The sequence below is a fragment of the Mirounga angustirostris genome, unplaced genomic scaffold (genome assembly GCF_029215605.1).
Source record: "Mirounga angustirostris isolate CCGP_5_RB_7025 unplaced genomic scaffold, mMirAng1.0.hap1 SCAF_6, whole genome shotgun sequence".
Classification (NCBI taxonomy): Eukaryota; Metazoa; Chordata; class Mammalia; order Carnivora; family Phocidae; genus Mirounga; species Mirounga angustirostris.
In genome coordinates this window covers 80,348,598-80,364,895 of record NW_026991714.1, presented here as the reverse complement: position 1 = coordinate 80,364,895, position 16,298 = coordinate 80,348,598, and the positions used below count along the sequence as shown (strand labels likewise).

The 16,298-nt window shown below is 36.2% G+C and overlaps 1 protein-coding gene across 1 annotated transcript in view; it reads left to right on the top strand.

Moving 5' to 3' along the window:
* RYR2 (ryanodine receptor 2) overlaps positions 1-16,298 on the top strand; it is a 736,030-nt gene that overhangs the window by 275,899 nt on the left and 443,833 nt on the right. The window contains exon 4 of the mRNA XM_064594590.1: positions 15,413-15,433. Coding sequence (XP_064450660.1) covers positions 15,413-15,433 — 21 coding nt within the window. The remainder of the gene's footprint in view (positions 1-15,412; positions 15,434-16,298) is intronic.

The following is a 16,298-nucleotide window of genomic DNA, read 5'->3' as shown; positions in this document are numbered from 1 at the left end:
CAGATGAAGATCAGAGTAATCTAGTTGAATAAAGACTGAAAAGTGTACTTTCTTGTAACCAATCAATGTTAATATCAGTCTGTCACATATATATATATATATATATTTGGTATCAACTCATAGATACACATTTAAAAGACTATTCTCTCAAGAGTTTTTTGAGTCTTCAGTATTTATTGGACATTCCAAAAGTGGATCTTAATGTTTCTTTTATATCCTTATTCTTCTGGTATTTTGGTATATGCCCAGTGGCACTGCATGTTAAAGACATTTGTTCAAGTTCTTGGGCAGATCAGAAATTAAAAGAGTTAATGTTCTGTCCACCCTGGTTGAGTTTTATTTCCATGTTGATTTTTTTTTTTTTTCATTTGCTTTCCTTCTCATTAAAGTGAATTGGGATATTGTGGTGGGAAGATGAAGGGTTAAATAACCTTGCTTGTGATTCATGTAATATAGATTATGTTCTGTACATTATTAAAAGTAAGTTTCTCAGATGGCTGAGCTAATGACTCACTGGAAAAAAGTGAAGTTAACTTAAACACATGTTGTTGTTCATCCATTTTTAAGTATGTTATTGCTCTGCATGTCCTACGTTTCCATTAAAATACAGAATCAAATGATTAATATTACACTTTTAAATATCATAGCAGTGGATTCCTGACTCTGAAGAGACTGGAGCCAAAGACTGAAGTAGGGATACTTTTTAATAAAAAGAATACCATACTCACAATTTTTATTTTTGCTTCAGCAAGATGCCTGGCTGGAATATGGTTGGGAATGAATAAATTTTATAAATATAAATATGGATACATATATATGTCCTCATTTGTTTATTGCTTGATTAATGATATGTTAAAAGTGACTTCTTTGGCATTAGCTGTAGCAACTTTTTTCTAGACATGTCTCCTGAGGCAAGGGGAACAAAAACAAAAATAAACTGTTGGGAGCACATCAAAATAAAAAGCTTCTGCACAATCAACAAACAACAGTCAGCGAAACTAAAAGGCAACCTACAGAATGGGAAAAGATGTTTGCAAATGACATATCTGATAAAGGGCTAGTATCCAAAATATATAAAGAACTTAACCCAAAAACCAAGTAATCCAAAAAAATGGGCAGAAAACATGAACATTTCTACAAAGAAATCATACCAATGGGCAATCGACACATGAAAAGATGCTCACATCACTCATCAGGGAAACACAAATCAAAACTACAACGAGATATCAACTCACGCCTGTCAAATAGCTAAAATCAGCAACACAGGAAACAACAGGTGTTGGCAAAGATGTGGAGCAAAAGGAACCACTGTGCCCTGTTGGTGGGAATGCAAACTGGTGCAGCCACTGTGGGAAACAGTATGGATATTTCTCAAAAAGTGAAAAATAGAACTACCTTATGATCCAGTAATCCCACTACTGGGTATTTACTCAAAGAATACAAAAACACTAATTCTAAAGGGATACATGCACCCCTATGTTTATAGCAACATTATTTACAAAAGCCAAGATTTGGAAACAGCCGAAGTGTCCATTGATAGACGAATCAATAAAGAAGATGTAGTGTGTGTGTGTGTGTGTGTGTGTGTGTGTATAGATGCGATGGAATATTACTCAGCCATAAAAAAGAATGAAATCTTGCCATTTGCAACAACACAGATGGACCTTGAGGACATTATGCTAAGTGAAATAAGTCCGACAGAGAGAAATACTGTATGACTTCACTTATATGTGGAATCTACAAAAACAAAATAAAAACAAACTCATAGAAAAAGAGATCAGATTTGTAGTTACCAGAGGTGGGATGAAGGAGAATTGGAGGACAGGGGGAGGTCAAAAGATAACTTCCAGTTATAAGATGAATGGTTCTCGTGCTGTCATGTGTGGCATGACGCCTATAGTTAACCTTTACTGTGTGCTGTATAGGAGAGTTGTCAAGAGAGTAAATCCTAAGGGTGCTTATCACAAGGAAATGTGTTTTTCTTTTTTTACTTTCTTTTTGCATTGTATCTATACTGTTGGTGGATGCTAACTAAACTTATTGCAATAATCATTTCATAATGTGTGTAAATCAAACCATTATGCTAAACATCTTAAGCTTAGATTACAGTGATGTGTATCAATTATATCTCAAAGCTGGGGGAAAACACATAATTAGTGCCTGCCATGCATGCGATATAAAATACACTTAAATTTCAGTTAAAATTTAAACTCCAGAACCATTTCAATCTTTCATTCTCATAATAGTAATATAGCAGAGTACTGAATGCAAATACTCGCTTCATAATCTTCCTTTGCCCTGAAGACAACCATTGCTAAAAGATTGGTTTATATCCATCTAGAGCGTCATGTACAAAAATATTTTTACATAAATAGGATTATATTACAGACTGTTGTGTCCTCTTTTACCACTTAATCATATATGGTTTAAAAAAAATGACAAAATATCCAAAGGCAGATAATCTAATTTTAATTGATCAGGGCTCCGGCTCAGGTTTTCTGTAGTTCTCTTCACTCTGTTCTCTCTGTTTGCTTAGTTCCTAGGCTAGTTTCCCTGTGATTACAACAGGACTGTAGCAATTTCAGGGATGATCTCTAAATTCAACATCTTCCATAGGCATGAAAAAGCGCTGACTTTCTGTGTTTTTTTGTTTATGAGAGTAAAGAAACCTCCTGGTAGAATTTCCCTCATGGGGCTCCTGGGTGGCTCAGTCGGTTGAGTGACTGCCTTCGGCTCAGGTCATGATCCCAAGGTCCTGGGATCGAGTCCCACATCGGGCTCCCTGCTCTGTGGGGAGCCTGCTTCTCCCTCTCCCACTCCCCCTGCTTGTGTTCCCTCTCTCGCTGTGTCTCTCTCTGTCAAATAAATAAATAAAATCTTTAAAAAAAAAAAAAAAAGAATTTCCCTCATGCACATTGTTACATGCTTATGACTGTTTTATTGGGGGAAATGTGGTCAACAACTGGCTCAGAGCATGGGAGGGAGAGAAGAAGGGTACATCTACAAAATTAGGTTCTTTTTTTTGGAAGAAGGAAGACATTTGTATGTGTAAGTGAACGTTGGATCCTTTCTAACATCGTTTGCTACAGCACACAGCAGACACGGAGTTAGCATCCTTATGCCTTAATTGGAACTATTTATTTGTATTTGAGATCTCCAGGTTCTTGAGCCAGACTAGGTCTAACAAGTTAGATCCTTATCTAGAAAAAGGTCGAAGTCTATGCTTCAGTTGTCTCCACAGCTGAGAAATGGAAAAGCCATATCCCTTTTCCGCCCAACTGATTCAAGCAGCATTCATTCCACAAAAGTCTATTGAGTTGCTGTTGTGAATTCTGGGCTGGAGCTACAGAGGTAAATAAGAATGAATCTTTGCTCTTGAGAAGTTTAGTGATCTAATCGTGAAGAGAAACTTTTCTCAGAGTACAGAGGAAGGGGCTTCTGATAACTTACCAGCACTATTCCCCCTGTATCTAGTCCTATATCACATCATAAATGGCTGATGTCCTCAAGAGGTAAAAACTGTGAAAAGCTTAATGGATTAGTCTGTTTATATTGCAGACAATTTGATGTTATTATTTATATCGAAACAGCAATTCCCAATCTACTATAACTTAACGTTTTCTTTCCAGAGGCTGATTTCTGTTTTATCTTGCTGTTCAGGAACATCGTTGGTAAAGCACAAATACTGCTCTGGGAATGGAGTTATAATGCAGATACATTAACAGATTACTAACTTGAAGTGGTCCTCCACCAGCATCTTGTCTAAAGCCTTTATACATAGCCTTGTACCTGTCTTTCATCTGTGAACTTGGTGTGATGATTTAAAAGATGAATATGATTATAATCTCCTGAAGGGCATATAGCTGAAAGTATTCACTGAGCAACCATTATTTATCTACTGCTTATGTGAATGTGGATGTTTGTCTGTGGTTAAAATGCGCATCTCCTTTTAGTAGACGTTGTCTGTTTTATGGTCTTTCCAAATCCAGAAAGACTACTTTCTCCTCTGAAGCTAAGGATACATGTATTTTTGTGTATTTGAATGATGTGGTTTCCAGAGACTCCAGCATCAAACTCAATAAGGAGGCCAGTTTAATTCACATGTAATTTAATCACTGTGGTACAGTTATGCACTGTTTTAGATTATGAATCTTGAATGTATAGATTATTTTATTTGATTATGTCAATTTGGGCATCTTCCTCAGATTTTTTTTGTGTTCAAAATTTAAAAAAATATTTTGCACATGGAAATCTTTGATAGCAAATGAATCAGATGGTAAATTTATGTGATAAACTATTCCTGAATTTACTAGTGATTTAGAGACTCATAACCTGTTGAGCCAACCGTCCCCTAATTTTTATTCTCTTAAAGTTCTACCTTATTTTCTTAAAACATTCTAGTCTTATTTGATAGAATACTTCTTTCTTTCGCCACTGTTTATCAGATGGAATCACCCATTACTCCTCTCCTTCCTTAACTAGTCCTTCTCCTTAGCTTGCTTGAGTTTTCCCCAAAGCACTCTTACCTTTTGACATACTATGTCCTTCTGTTCTTATTTTTCATTTCTCTTGTTTTTCAAGACCACCTCTCCCCATTAGAGCGTAAACCCCATAAGGGCCGGGCTTTCAGTCTGTTGTGATCACTCGCTCTACCACTAACACGCTTAATTCCTGCTTAATTCCTGCGGGTTTTCCTTTGTAATGTCCAAAGTGTCTCAGTCTGGGTGAGAATTTATGTGGCCATCCCCGGGCATGGTGCCTTTGTGAACCAGATAAAAGTTCTAGTACCTTTCCCCAGAAGAAAACACAGGTAACACGCACACGTACAAAATCTCTCATGTAATTTCAGATGTGACAACTTAAAAGGAAGCTACACAGCTACAGACACGCTCTCAGAAGCTGTTCTGTTTTACAGTGAATCTCAGAGCTGTAAGGGAAAGACAAAGACCAGTGGGATCTGCATAACCTGAGGATTCGAGAGACCAGATGGAACACTGAAGCCAGGACTGGTGGCCAGATGATGTCATGTGGCTTCTGAGGTCATGGTGAGGCCAGCAGCTCTAAGACTTCATGGAGCTGTGGGCCTGTTCTCTACTGGACCAGAAAACCTCAGGACTGGAGTGCAGAAAGCAGCACCCCAGGGGTGCACAGAAAGGGCTCCGTATCATAGCATACCGATTCCCATAGTTCTGGAGAAAGTGAGCCTGACGCAAGACGGGAGGAACATATTGAAAGCATTGCATTATCTGACATGAGAGAAAAATGTCCTGATGAGATTAGACAGTGCAAAGAGAAAAAAAATGATAGCTCAGTAACAGAAGAAGCCACAGTGAGCCAGGAAAATCTAGCACTTTGTAGGCTGGAGTTAGTTGAATTTGTTCACCCTACAGATGAGTAACCATAGTCTGGGTTCTCTGCAGAGTAAATGGTGAGAGAGTCTGGAAGCCAGGGTTGTTTCTTCCAAGACAGGAGGACAGGATGTAAGTGGAATGTGTGCATTGCAAACACGAGGTAAATGCTTTTTTGTGGAGTTAAGGAATAAAAACAAGGTTTCGGAGTCAAAGATAAAAATGGGATTATCCGTACACGTCCATGGCCTGGAAATTTTGGTTTGTTTCTAACAGCTTGCAGAATTCAAGTGTTAGTGTGTATAACAATTATATGAGTAGGGAAATGAATTCTATCATTTATTTATTCATGAGCTCTAGTTGCTAAACCTCCAGGGTGGATTTGAGGAGGATGCCGCTAAGATATGTAAAGTTGGTTGATTTGTTTGCAGTTTCCCCATAAGGAGTTGTTGGTTCCTCTGAGAACGATTCGAATGTGGATTAGGAAGGAACCTGTGCACGTCGATAGATCAAACCAATCATTAGATCACCCTCCCGCTGTTTGGTCCAGGGTTGCTTTGATGATGTCCTCTTTCTAGGCCTTTGACTTGCGTATGACTGTTGTACAGCTGTGTCCTGTGCAGACTCTAATTTAATTGTTACTGGGTGACCTCAGTGTTTGTGAAGGAATGTAGGCTCTAGTTTTTCTTTGTCTCCCTTTCGTTAGTACCTTCTCCTGTCCATTCACTATCCAAACTGGACTCATTCCCTGAATATGCTCTATTTTCTGCAGATGCCATTTCTTGTATGCTTACCACACTCATGCCTCAACTTAGAATCCTGGGTCTTTCAGAAGTTCACCCCCCCTCCCCGGCCTAGTTCTATGCACATGTTCCAAGTGTCTTCTTCTTGAACCCTTTCGTAAAGCTCCAGGCCAGCAGTAATAGTTACACTCACAGAGCAACCCCCATCATTGGGTTTTTACATTTGCTTACCCTTCTCTCATTTTATATTATGTAACAATTATTTGGTATATATTATATCCACTTTTTTATATTAAAATGTCTTTCACTTATTTTTTATGGAGTAGTTTTCGGTTTACAGAACATTGTTGAGAACATTTCCATACTCCGTGCACTCAATTCCTCTGTAATTATCGTCTTGCGCTCGTGGGGTACATTTGTTACAATTGGTGAGCCACTGTTGATGCATCCTGATCACATAAAGGCCCACAGTTTACATTGGGGTTCACTCTTCATACTGTAAATTCTATGAGTTTTGACAAAGGTTTGATGGCATGTATCCACCATGATTGTGTCATACAGAATGGTTTCACTGCCCTAAAAATCCCCTGTGTTTCTCCTGTTTTTCCTCCCCCGACCACTGGAAACCATTGATCTGTTACTATTTCCATAGTTTTGCCTTTTCCATAATTTCATGTAGTTGGAATCAGACAGTACATCGTCTTTTCATACTAGTTTCTTTCACATAGCAATGTGTATTTGATATTCCTCCATGTCTTTTCCTAGCTTGATAGCTCATTTCTTTTTATTGCTGAATAGTATTCCATTGTATGGAGGCCCAACATTTTATCCATTCACCTATTGAAGAACATCTGGTTCCTTCCAAGTTTTGGCAATTATGAATAAAATTGCTGTAAACTCATGTGCAGGTTTTCATGCAGACATAAGCTTTAAATTCCTTTCGGTGAATACTAAGGAATGTGATTGCTGCTGGATCACAATGTTAACTGTTGTGTGTTTGTTTTTGTAAGAGACTTTCTTCCAAAGCGGCTACACCATGTTGCATTCCTACTAACAATGAATTAGAATTCCTGTTGCTCCACATTGCTGTTGACAATTTTTGGATTTTAGCCATTCTTACAGATGTGTAGTGGTATCTCATTGTGACTTTAATTTGCAATTCCCTGATGGCATACTATGTTGAGCATCTTTTCGTATGCTTATTTGCCATCTGATGGCATACTATGTTGAGCATCTTTTCGTATGCTTATTTGCCATCTGATGTCATCTTTGGTGAGGTGCCTGTGAGATCTTTTGCCAAATTTTTAATTGGGCTGTTTATGTTTCTATTGTTGTGTTTTAAGAGAAATGTTCTCCCATTTATGGCTTGTCTTTCCATTTGGCTAACAGTCTCTGTAACAGAGCAGAAGATTTAATTTTAACGAAGCCCAACTTGTCAATTTTTTTTCTCATGGATCATGCTTTGGTGTTATATCTAAAAAGTCATTGCAAAACCCAAGGTCATGCAGATTTTCACCTGTGTTATCTTCTAGGGGTTTTATTATTTTATGTGGTACATTTAAGTATGTGATCCATTTTTAATTAATTTTTGCAAAGGGTTTAAGGTCTGTATCTAGATTCTTTTCTTTTTCCCACGAGGATGTCCAGTTTTTCCAGCATTATTTGGTAAAAAGACCATCCTTTTTTCATTAAATTACCTTTGACCCTTGGCCAAAGATCAGTTGACTGTATTTATGTGGGTCTGTTTCTGGGCTTTCTCTTCTGTTCTAGTGATCTCTTTGTCTGTTCTTTTGCCACTCTCACACTGTCTTGATGACCGTAACTTTAGAGTAAGTCTTCATGTTGGATAGTGTCCATCCTCTTAATTTTTCTCCATCAATGTTGTGTTGGCTATTCTGGGTTTTTTTTTTTTTGCGTTCCCATATAAGCTTGAGAATCAGTTTGTCAGTATCCACAAAATAACTTGCTGGGATTTTCTTTGGAAATGCATTGAATTGTTTTGTTAGAATCAGTGTTTTCTTCTTTGCATCCTTCACTTTTTTTTTAAGATTTTATTTATTTATTTGTCAGAGAGAGTGAGAGCAGGAGCGGGGAGAGAGGCAGGGGGAGAAGCAAGCTCCACACTGAACCCGATGTGAGACTTGATCAGAGTCCTGGGATCATGACCTGACCCTAAGGCAGACGCTTAACTAACTGAGCCACCCAGGCATCCGGCATCCCTCACTTTTTTATAGTAAATGAATCTGGAATTTATTAGCTTATTATATGGAGTTTATTATTACTCATAGTAGATTCATTTAGAGTTCATTTAAGGTTAGTATTTCAGTTGATTTTTTTTCCCCAATAGCTAAGCAAAAGTTTCATCATTGTTCATGACTGATGATTCCCTTTCTTATTGATTGTGATGCTTTTTTAGTCATACATTAAATTCATACATTTCCAAATGTTTCTCTAAATTAAATATTCTGTCATGCATGTCTGTCCATTATTATGCCCAAACAGCACTGATTTGATCACTGTATTTTGGAAATATTTTAATATTTAATCGGGAAAGTTCCACCTTGTTATTTTTTCCCCTCACAAATTGTTCACACTTTTCTTGATGATTTATTTTCCCAATGAATTTACTTGTGGTATTTAATTGAACTTAGTTAATTCTCATGAGAACCTACCTGAAAGAGAGCCACTATAGTATTGGTTAGCACCTATCCATTTGAATTTGTTAACATTAAAGTTTATGCAAGAGCCATTTTGACATATTCTGTGCTTAAAGAGTAAGTAAGTGTTCCTGAGGATTTGGACAAATTCAGAAAGCAATTTAAGGCAGTATTACAGGAACTGTTCCTTTTCTAAAATGGGAATAATTTAGGAAGCGGTAGATCTTAGTCTAGCTTAACTTTTAGAAGGAAAAAAATTGCTTTCAAGTGGATTTTCTAAACTCTTTCCTGCAATTAAGTTAAATGTGTTAGTGTGAGAGATTGCCAAGTTGACTGTATTAAAGCTGTTTCATTGTTTCACAAACTTCCAAAAATATGAAGGTTCTGTCTGATTAAAAAAAAAAATCAGAATAAAGCCAAGAAATTGGACTAACTCAGTGAATTTTACTGGACCTCATTTTTGTGACTTCATTTGCTTAATTAAGTTTATGATGAACTTTTTTTTTTTTTTTTCTTCAACTGATAGCAGAAAAGACTTTGGGGTCTCATGTGGTTTAAAATACAAACCACGTTCGGGCGCCTGGGTGGCTCAGTCGGTTAAGTGACTGCCTTCGGCTCAGGTCATGATCCCAGGGTCCTGGGATCAAGCCCCACATCGGGCTCCGTGCTCTGCAGGAAGCCTGCTTCTCCCTCTCTCACTCCCCCTGCTTGTGTTCCCTCTCTCGCTGTGTCTCTCTCTTTCAAATAAATAAATAAAATCTTTAAAAAAATAAAATACAAACCACATTCAATATTGAAGTATGGGGACATGCTTTTTTTTTTAAATTATAATTTCCTCAGCATTAGCACCACATCTGTTCATTCTAATTTAATACTTTGTATTTTCCATTTTAATATTACGTGGCTTACACCTGAGAGCAATTAGGTAAATACCTCAGTTTACAATCCAGTGAATCTTCAATTCTGTTGTTTGTAAATATATACGAAAATTAAAAAGAAAACAGAAATAAAAAATACATCCTTGCTAACTGTTAAAACTAATAGTTACGGGGAGAAAGTGAGTATAAAAATACCCAGCACAGTATCTGTGGTAGTAGGTTCTTAGTAAGTATTAGTTTTTTTTCCCTTCCTGCTGCCAAAGGATAAACTCACTGCTTGTTGAAATGTAATTGACCTATCTATGTGACAATATTTTAATAAAACTGTATAATGTGGATTTCTTTTAATTCCTTATTAAATGGCAGTTGGGTAACTTATTCAACAAATAACTAGGCACCAAGAAATCTGTTTTGTTTTGGGGAGGTGGGAGAAAGGGAACATGTAAACCAAAACAAAGTAGTGGTTTGTTTTTTTTTTTAATTTAAATTCAATTAGCCAACATACAGTACATCATTAGTTTCAGATGTAGAGTTCAGTAATTCATCAGTTGCGTAGAACACCCAGCGCTCATTACATCACGTGCCCTCCTTAATGCCCATCACCCAGTTACCCCATCCTCCCTCCCACCTCCCGTCCAGCAACCCTGTTTGTTTCCTAGAGTGAAGATTCTCTCATGGTTTGTCTCCCTCTCTGATTTCTTCCCATTCAGTTTTCCCTCTTTTACCCTATGGTCCTCTGCGCTATTTCTTATATTCCACATATGAGTGAAACCGCATGACAATTGTCTTTATCTGATGGACTTATTTCACTTAGCATAATAGCCTCTAGTTCCATCCATGTTGTTGCTAATGGCAAGATTTAATTTTTTTGATGGCTGAGTAGTATTCCATTGTGTGTGTATGTGCGTATATATATATATACACCACACATCTTCTTTATCCATTCATCTGTCGATGGACATCTGGGTTCTTTCCATAGTTTGGCTATTGTGGACATTGCTGCTATAAACATTGGGGTGCAGGTGCCCCTTCGGATCACTACATTTGTATCTTTGGGGTAAATACCCAGTAGTGCAATTGCTGGGTTGTAGGGTAGCTCTGTTTTTAATGTCTTGAGGAACCTCCCTACTGTTTTCCAGAGTGGTTGCACCAGCTTCAATTCTACCAACATTGTAGGAGGGTTCCCCTTTCTCCAAATCCTTGCCAACATTTGTTGTTTCCTGACTTGTTAATTTTAGCCATTGTGACTGGTTTGAGGTGGTATCTCATTATGGTTTTGATTTGTATTTCCCTGATGGTGAGTGATGCAAAACAAAGTAGTTTTAAGTTATTTTGGATTTTTACTGTTTGAGTTAGACTTGTTTGAAAAATTGGCAAAGAATTTCAGTAGTACCATTTCCAAATTGCAGTAGATCACTACTCTAGCTGTTGAATGGATAAGTAAATTATGATATATTCATACAGTGGAAAATGGGAAAGTGAATTACTACCACATGCGACAATGTGATGAATTTTATAAACCTAATGTCAGCTAAAGGAGCTAGATAAAAAGAGAACATACTCTATATTTTCAAAATAAGAAAAGGCAAAACTAATTAATAGTGATAGAATAATTGTTATCTTTAGGGAGGATGTGAAGGTAGCCTCTAGGTCATAGTAGTATCCTATATTTAGATCGGGGTGCTGATTACATAGGTTTGTTTATGCAGTAAAATTTCAGCAAACTGTATACTCATGACTTACATATTTTTCCAAACTCATTATACTCATTAAAAACATGGCCTCTCCGAATCATAATTTACTTTAAAAAATCTAGATGACTTCATCATATTTTGAATCCTGGAACACAGTGTGCAAATTTTCATGTCCCCACCCCTTCCCTTGCAGTCTTAATAATAAACAGCCTGTGTGGTGGAGAATTATTTATAGGGTAGAACAGTTTTTTTCTTTTCACTTTTCTGTAATTTATTACTTAAAAAAATTTAACAGCATTGTAGTCGATTGCAGGTTTGCATTAAATATTATAATTACTTTTTTGTGTAATGTCTTGATATTAAAAACTATATATTCATGATGAATGTTTTATTGTTGTGGTATAATTTTTTAGAAAATGTATCTATGCAGAAAACCAAACATGCCTTGAACAACTGAAACTAAACATCTATGATGTTACAAGAATTTGGGGCACCTGGCTGGCTCAGTCCATAGAACATCTCTCTTGATCTCAGGGTCGTGAGTTCAAGGCCACATTGGTCATGGAGCCTACTTAAGAAAAAATTTCTAGGTGCATTTTACTTTTTCTTATTTTGATGTTAACACGTTGTATTGGGTGGCACTTACCAGAAGAAATAGGCTGTAGAGCAATTTCAAATTAAATGCGAATAAAATTTTGAAACAAAAGAGCCTGGGTGGTTCAGTCGGTTGGGTATCTGCCTTTGGCTCACGTCATGATCCCAGGATCCTGGGATCATGCCTGGCATCAGGATCCCTGCTCGGTGGAGAGTCTGCTTCTCCCCTTCCCTCTGCCCCTCCCCTCTGCTCATGCACGCTTGCTTTCTCTCTCTCTCTCAAATAAATAAAAATCTTAAAAAAAAAAAAGAGGAAAAAAAAAATGATGTGACTTGCCTATGGTGTACCTAGTAGTGACAGGGAGTATGGGGCTTTGAAGTCAGAGACCCAATTTCAGGTCTAGTTCCATTGTTTAGTAACTAAGTAACATTTTTTTCATTGTGTTCATAACATCTTTATATGTCCTTTGTTTCTTCATATTGTAAAATGCAGACAGTAAGATTACATGTAAAGCATTTAGTTCATAGCGAGGCACATAGTAACTACTTAGTGGGTGGCTTATAGATTTAATAGCAATAAAATTCTTCACCTTACACAGTAAAATGAGTTAAGCAATTTGGAAGAAGCGACCAATTTTTTAAGGTTATGGAGCAGTTCATGTTTATATGTCCTAAATGTATTAATTAAAATATGAGTAGAGAAATAGAGATGTCATATGAATGTTCCATCTTTCATATAATGATATAATTTAGGATTAATTACTCTTATATTTTTAATTCCTGTCCTCTCTGCAAAATCAGGTTGGTATTTAAATTTTTTTATTATGTTAATCACCATACATTGCATCATTAGTTTTTGATGTAGTGATCCATGATTCATTGTTTGCATATAACACCCAGTGCTCCATGCAAACGTGCCCTCTTTAATACCCATCACCTGGCTAACCCATCCTCCCACCCCCTTCCCTCTAGAACCCTCAGTTTGTTTCTCAGAGTCCATAGTGTCTCATGGTTCATCTCCCCCTCTGATTCCCCCCCTTCATTTTTCCCTTCCTACTATCTTCTTTTTTTTTTTTTAACATATAATGTATTATTTGTTTCAGAGGTATAGGTCTGTGATTCAACAGTCTTACACAATTCACAGTGCTCACCATAGCACATACCCTCCCCAATGTCTATCACCCAGCCACCCCATCCCTCCCATCCCCCACCACTCCAGCAACCCTCAGTTAAATTTTGTTTTTCTTAATGGAAGTTTTGTTTTATTTGAAAAATGAGGTTGCCCTTTTTAGTCTTATTATGATAGAATATTTGATGTAATTTCCTAGAGATATTAAAATATTTATTTTCTCTAAATTAATGAAATCTCTGTATTTTTTAAAAATCCCAAATGTTTGGATAATAAATGATTGGAATGAATGTTCATTTGTCTTATATGCTTTATGGATTTGGTAATTACTTGAAGCATAAAATTAATCAAGGTTATTGTGAACTTTATATTTCCCTTCCTCAATTAGCTCCACAGAAATCATTCTCCTCTTCACCATTTGCAGGCATTTAATGAAATGATTCTTGTTAACATTAATAAGAGACGTGTCATGAAATCTTTCTGCATCGCTTATGAATAATTACAATTTTATTGCACTTTCGTCTTTTAAATTTGTGGGCCATTTGTCTTGTCTTGTGTGTTGATCTGATAATTCATCCCTGGCACATGCTGTTGCTAAGCCTTTCTTTGGGTATTGGGATACTGACTTTTTATATTGCTACTAATTCTTGCTACTTATGAAACTGTTTCTCTTTGTAAATATACATCATTAAAGAACTTCTATTATTAATGGTAGTTTTGACTCTTGATTTTAAGTTCTCTTTCTTCTAGAAAAATCCTACAAGCCTCTATATTTGCACTGATGCAAGTGTGTGTGTGTGTGTGTGTGGGTGAGAGAGAACGTTTAACATTTAGAAGTGAAAATAGTGATGGGTTAATACAATGTGAAGTCACTGGAAGTGTGGCATATTTTGTTTTCCTGACAAATGTTTAAAGGAAATCATTTCACATTTCCTTGAGTTGTTGTTCTTGAAAGACAATAAATATAAGAATTTGTCCTTTTGGAGGTAGAAAAGTAAATGGTAACTATTTTATAACTGACTAAATTGCTTCCCTTTGCCCCAGAATCCAGAGAAATAAATTCATCACTCTAATAGGTTAATGTTTAAAAAGAGGACTTGAACTTTCTATCACAGCCAAATACCTTAAAAATGTATAGTGAAAACTAGGCCTTTCCATTCAGTAAATTTTTCTTTCTTAAGTAGCAATTGTGTGTTTTTAAAATGAAAAGGTTGGGAGGAGGCTTAGAACAGATTTTTCAGAGGACTAACCAATTGTTAAATAAATCAAAGTGCTCTATTACAAGAAATTTAAGTGAATTGAATTTCACTGAGGCTTCAAAACAATTCCACCTGTATATTTAGGTTGATATTTTTATATCACTTTATAATATCTTAAAAATACCACTCTGTATGTTATATTTTATACACATTTCCTCCTAGGAGCTTCCTTACCAAGGGTAGCAGATTCTTAGCTATGGCCTAAGATTTCTGCCTAAATAGCATTAGATTCTTCCCTGACAATGGATTTTTCTAGGGAAAATGGTTACGAATAAAATTAAATATATGAAGAATGTGAAGCAAAGCTCCAATGTCACAGGACACCAATCATATGTGTTATAGAAGGGGGAGGTATGGGTCATGGAAACTTAACTTTGAGACAGAGTATGCCCCTCAATGTTGATTTTTTGTTGTTGTTCTGATTGATTTGCTAGGAATCCTAGAGCATTGTAGAAGACAGTCCTTGTTGATGTATGGTTTTTTTATTCTATTTTACACTTTGGAGTATAATTATATTCACTTAGTTTTTTAAAGAATCACATAATGATTATGAGGGTAACAGGCATTCATTAATGCAATTTTAAAAGTAATTTGCTGATATAATTTCAGAATTATTTGACAAGGCATGCCTTTTATTATATTGTGACATTTTATACAACATTAGGAAGATTGGAGTAAGAGAAATTTTACTTGTATTACATGAAATATTTTTATAGTTAGATGCTGTATTTCTAAAGTGACCTTTTTCATTAACTAGATACTTAGAGGGGAATAGTTGTCCCTAAATCAGGAGGCCTATTAGGTTCGAGAATTAGGTAAAGGTTCATGTTTGCTTTTAAATATGTTGGATTATTATTATTTCATGTACCTGGTGCTTTTCTAGCCTAATAACTTTAGAAGTTCCGATTACTAAATTAATTGATTTTTCTTGTTGTTTGAGGAGATTAAATGTTATTAATGAAAATTTTGAATACTTTTATTATCCATTAGAATTTGAAGTAGATTTTAGTGCAGGGACCACATTTCAGTTTATCGAAGTGACATTAATTGAAACATCACCACATATTTATTTGTTTGCTTGTTATTTATTTTGGCTTTTTCTTTCCACAGCAAGTTGATGTGGAAAAATGGGTATGTGTTTCCATGTATTTACAAAGAAATTGTGATCTAAGCGAGTGCATGTTTGCTGTTGCCTCTAGTCCTTCTGCTTTGCTTCCCATTGTGGCTTGGACTCTGAGTCTTAGAAATAACTGCTATCTTGTAATGAACCAATATTTTACTGATCTCTAGTTAGAACCTTAGAGATTTTTGGTTTTTCTTCATCTGAAATGAGGTAGATTGAAATACTCTCCATACCTTACAAGCATATGCTTTCTCAGTGGCTTTGTAATTATAATATGCTGCTGATGAAAGGAAGGCTTTTATTATTAATATTGTGTATCTCTTATCAAAAAAAATCTTGACTGTTTCAAGTCCTACTTCTTGCCTCCTCTATTTTTCCAGGTCCTATAGAAATGGTTTGTCACCTGTATGAATGCAGTCTTTTTTTTTTTTTCAGGTTTATTTTCTTTATTGAGTTCCCATTTTTTTAAATTTAATTTAATTTTATTATGTTAGTCACCATACAATACATCATTAGTTTTTTGATGTAATGATCCATGATTCATTGTTTTCGTGTAACACCCAGTGCTCCATGCAGTAAGTGCCCTCCTTAATACCCATCACTGGGCTAGCCCATCCCCCCCAGCCACCTCCCCTCAAAAATGTAATCTTAAAAAAAAAGGGAAATGACCGTAGTATGAGGAAAGGTGCCGTCGCAGGATTCCAGAAGCTAAGTCTGGACCAACATTGTGACAAATTGTGTAAAGTGGCCACATTACTACGTTGGTGTCCCTTTCCTCTTCTGCTAAAAAGAGGGAGAGGGAAGGATCCTTCCAGTCCCGAAGACCCTGAATATCCCAAATAATTCTGAATGGAAATTAGAGTCTCACCAACA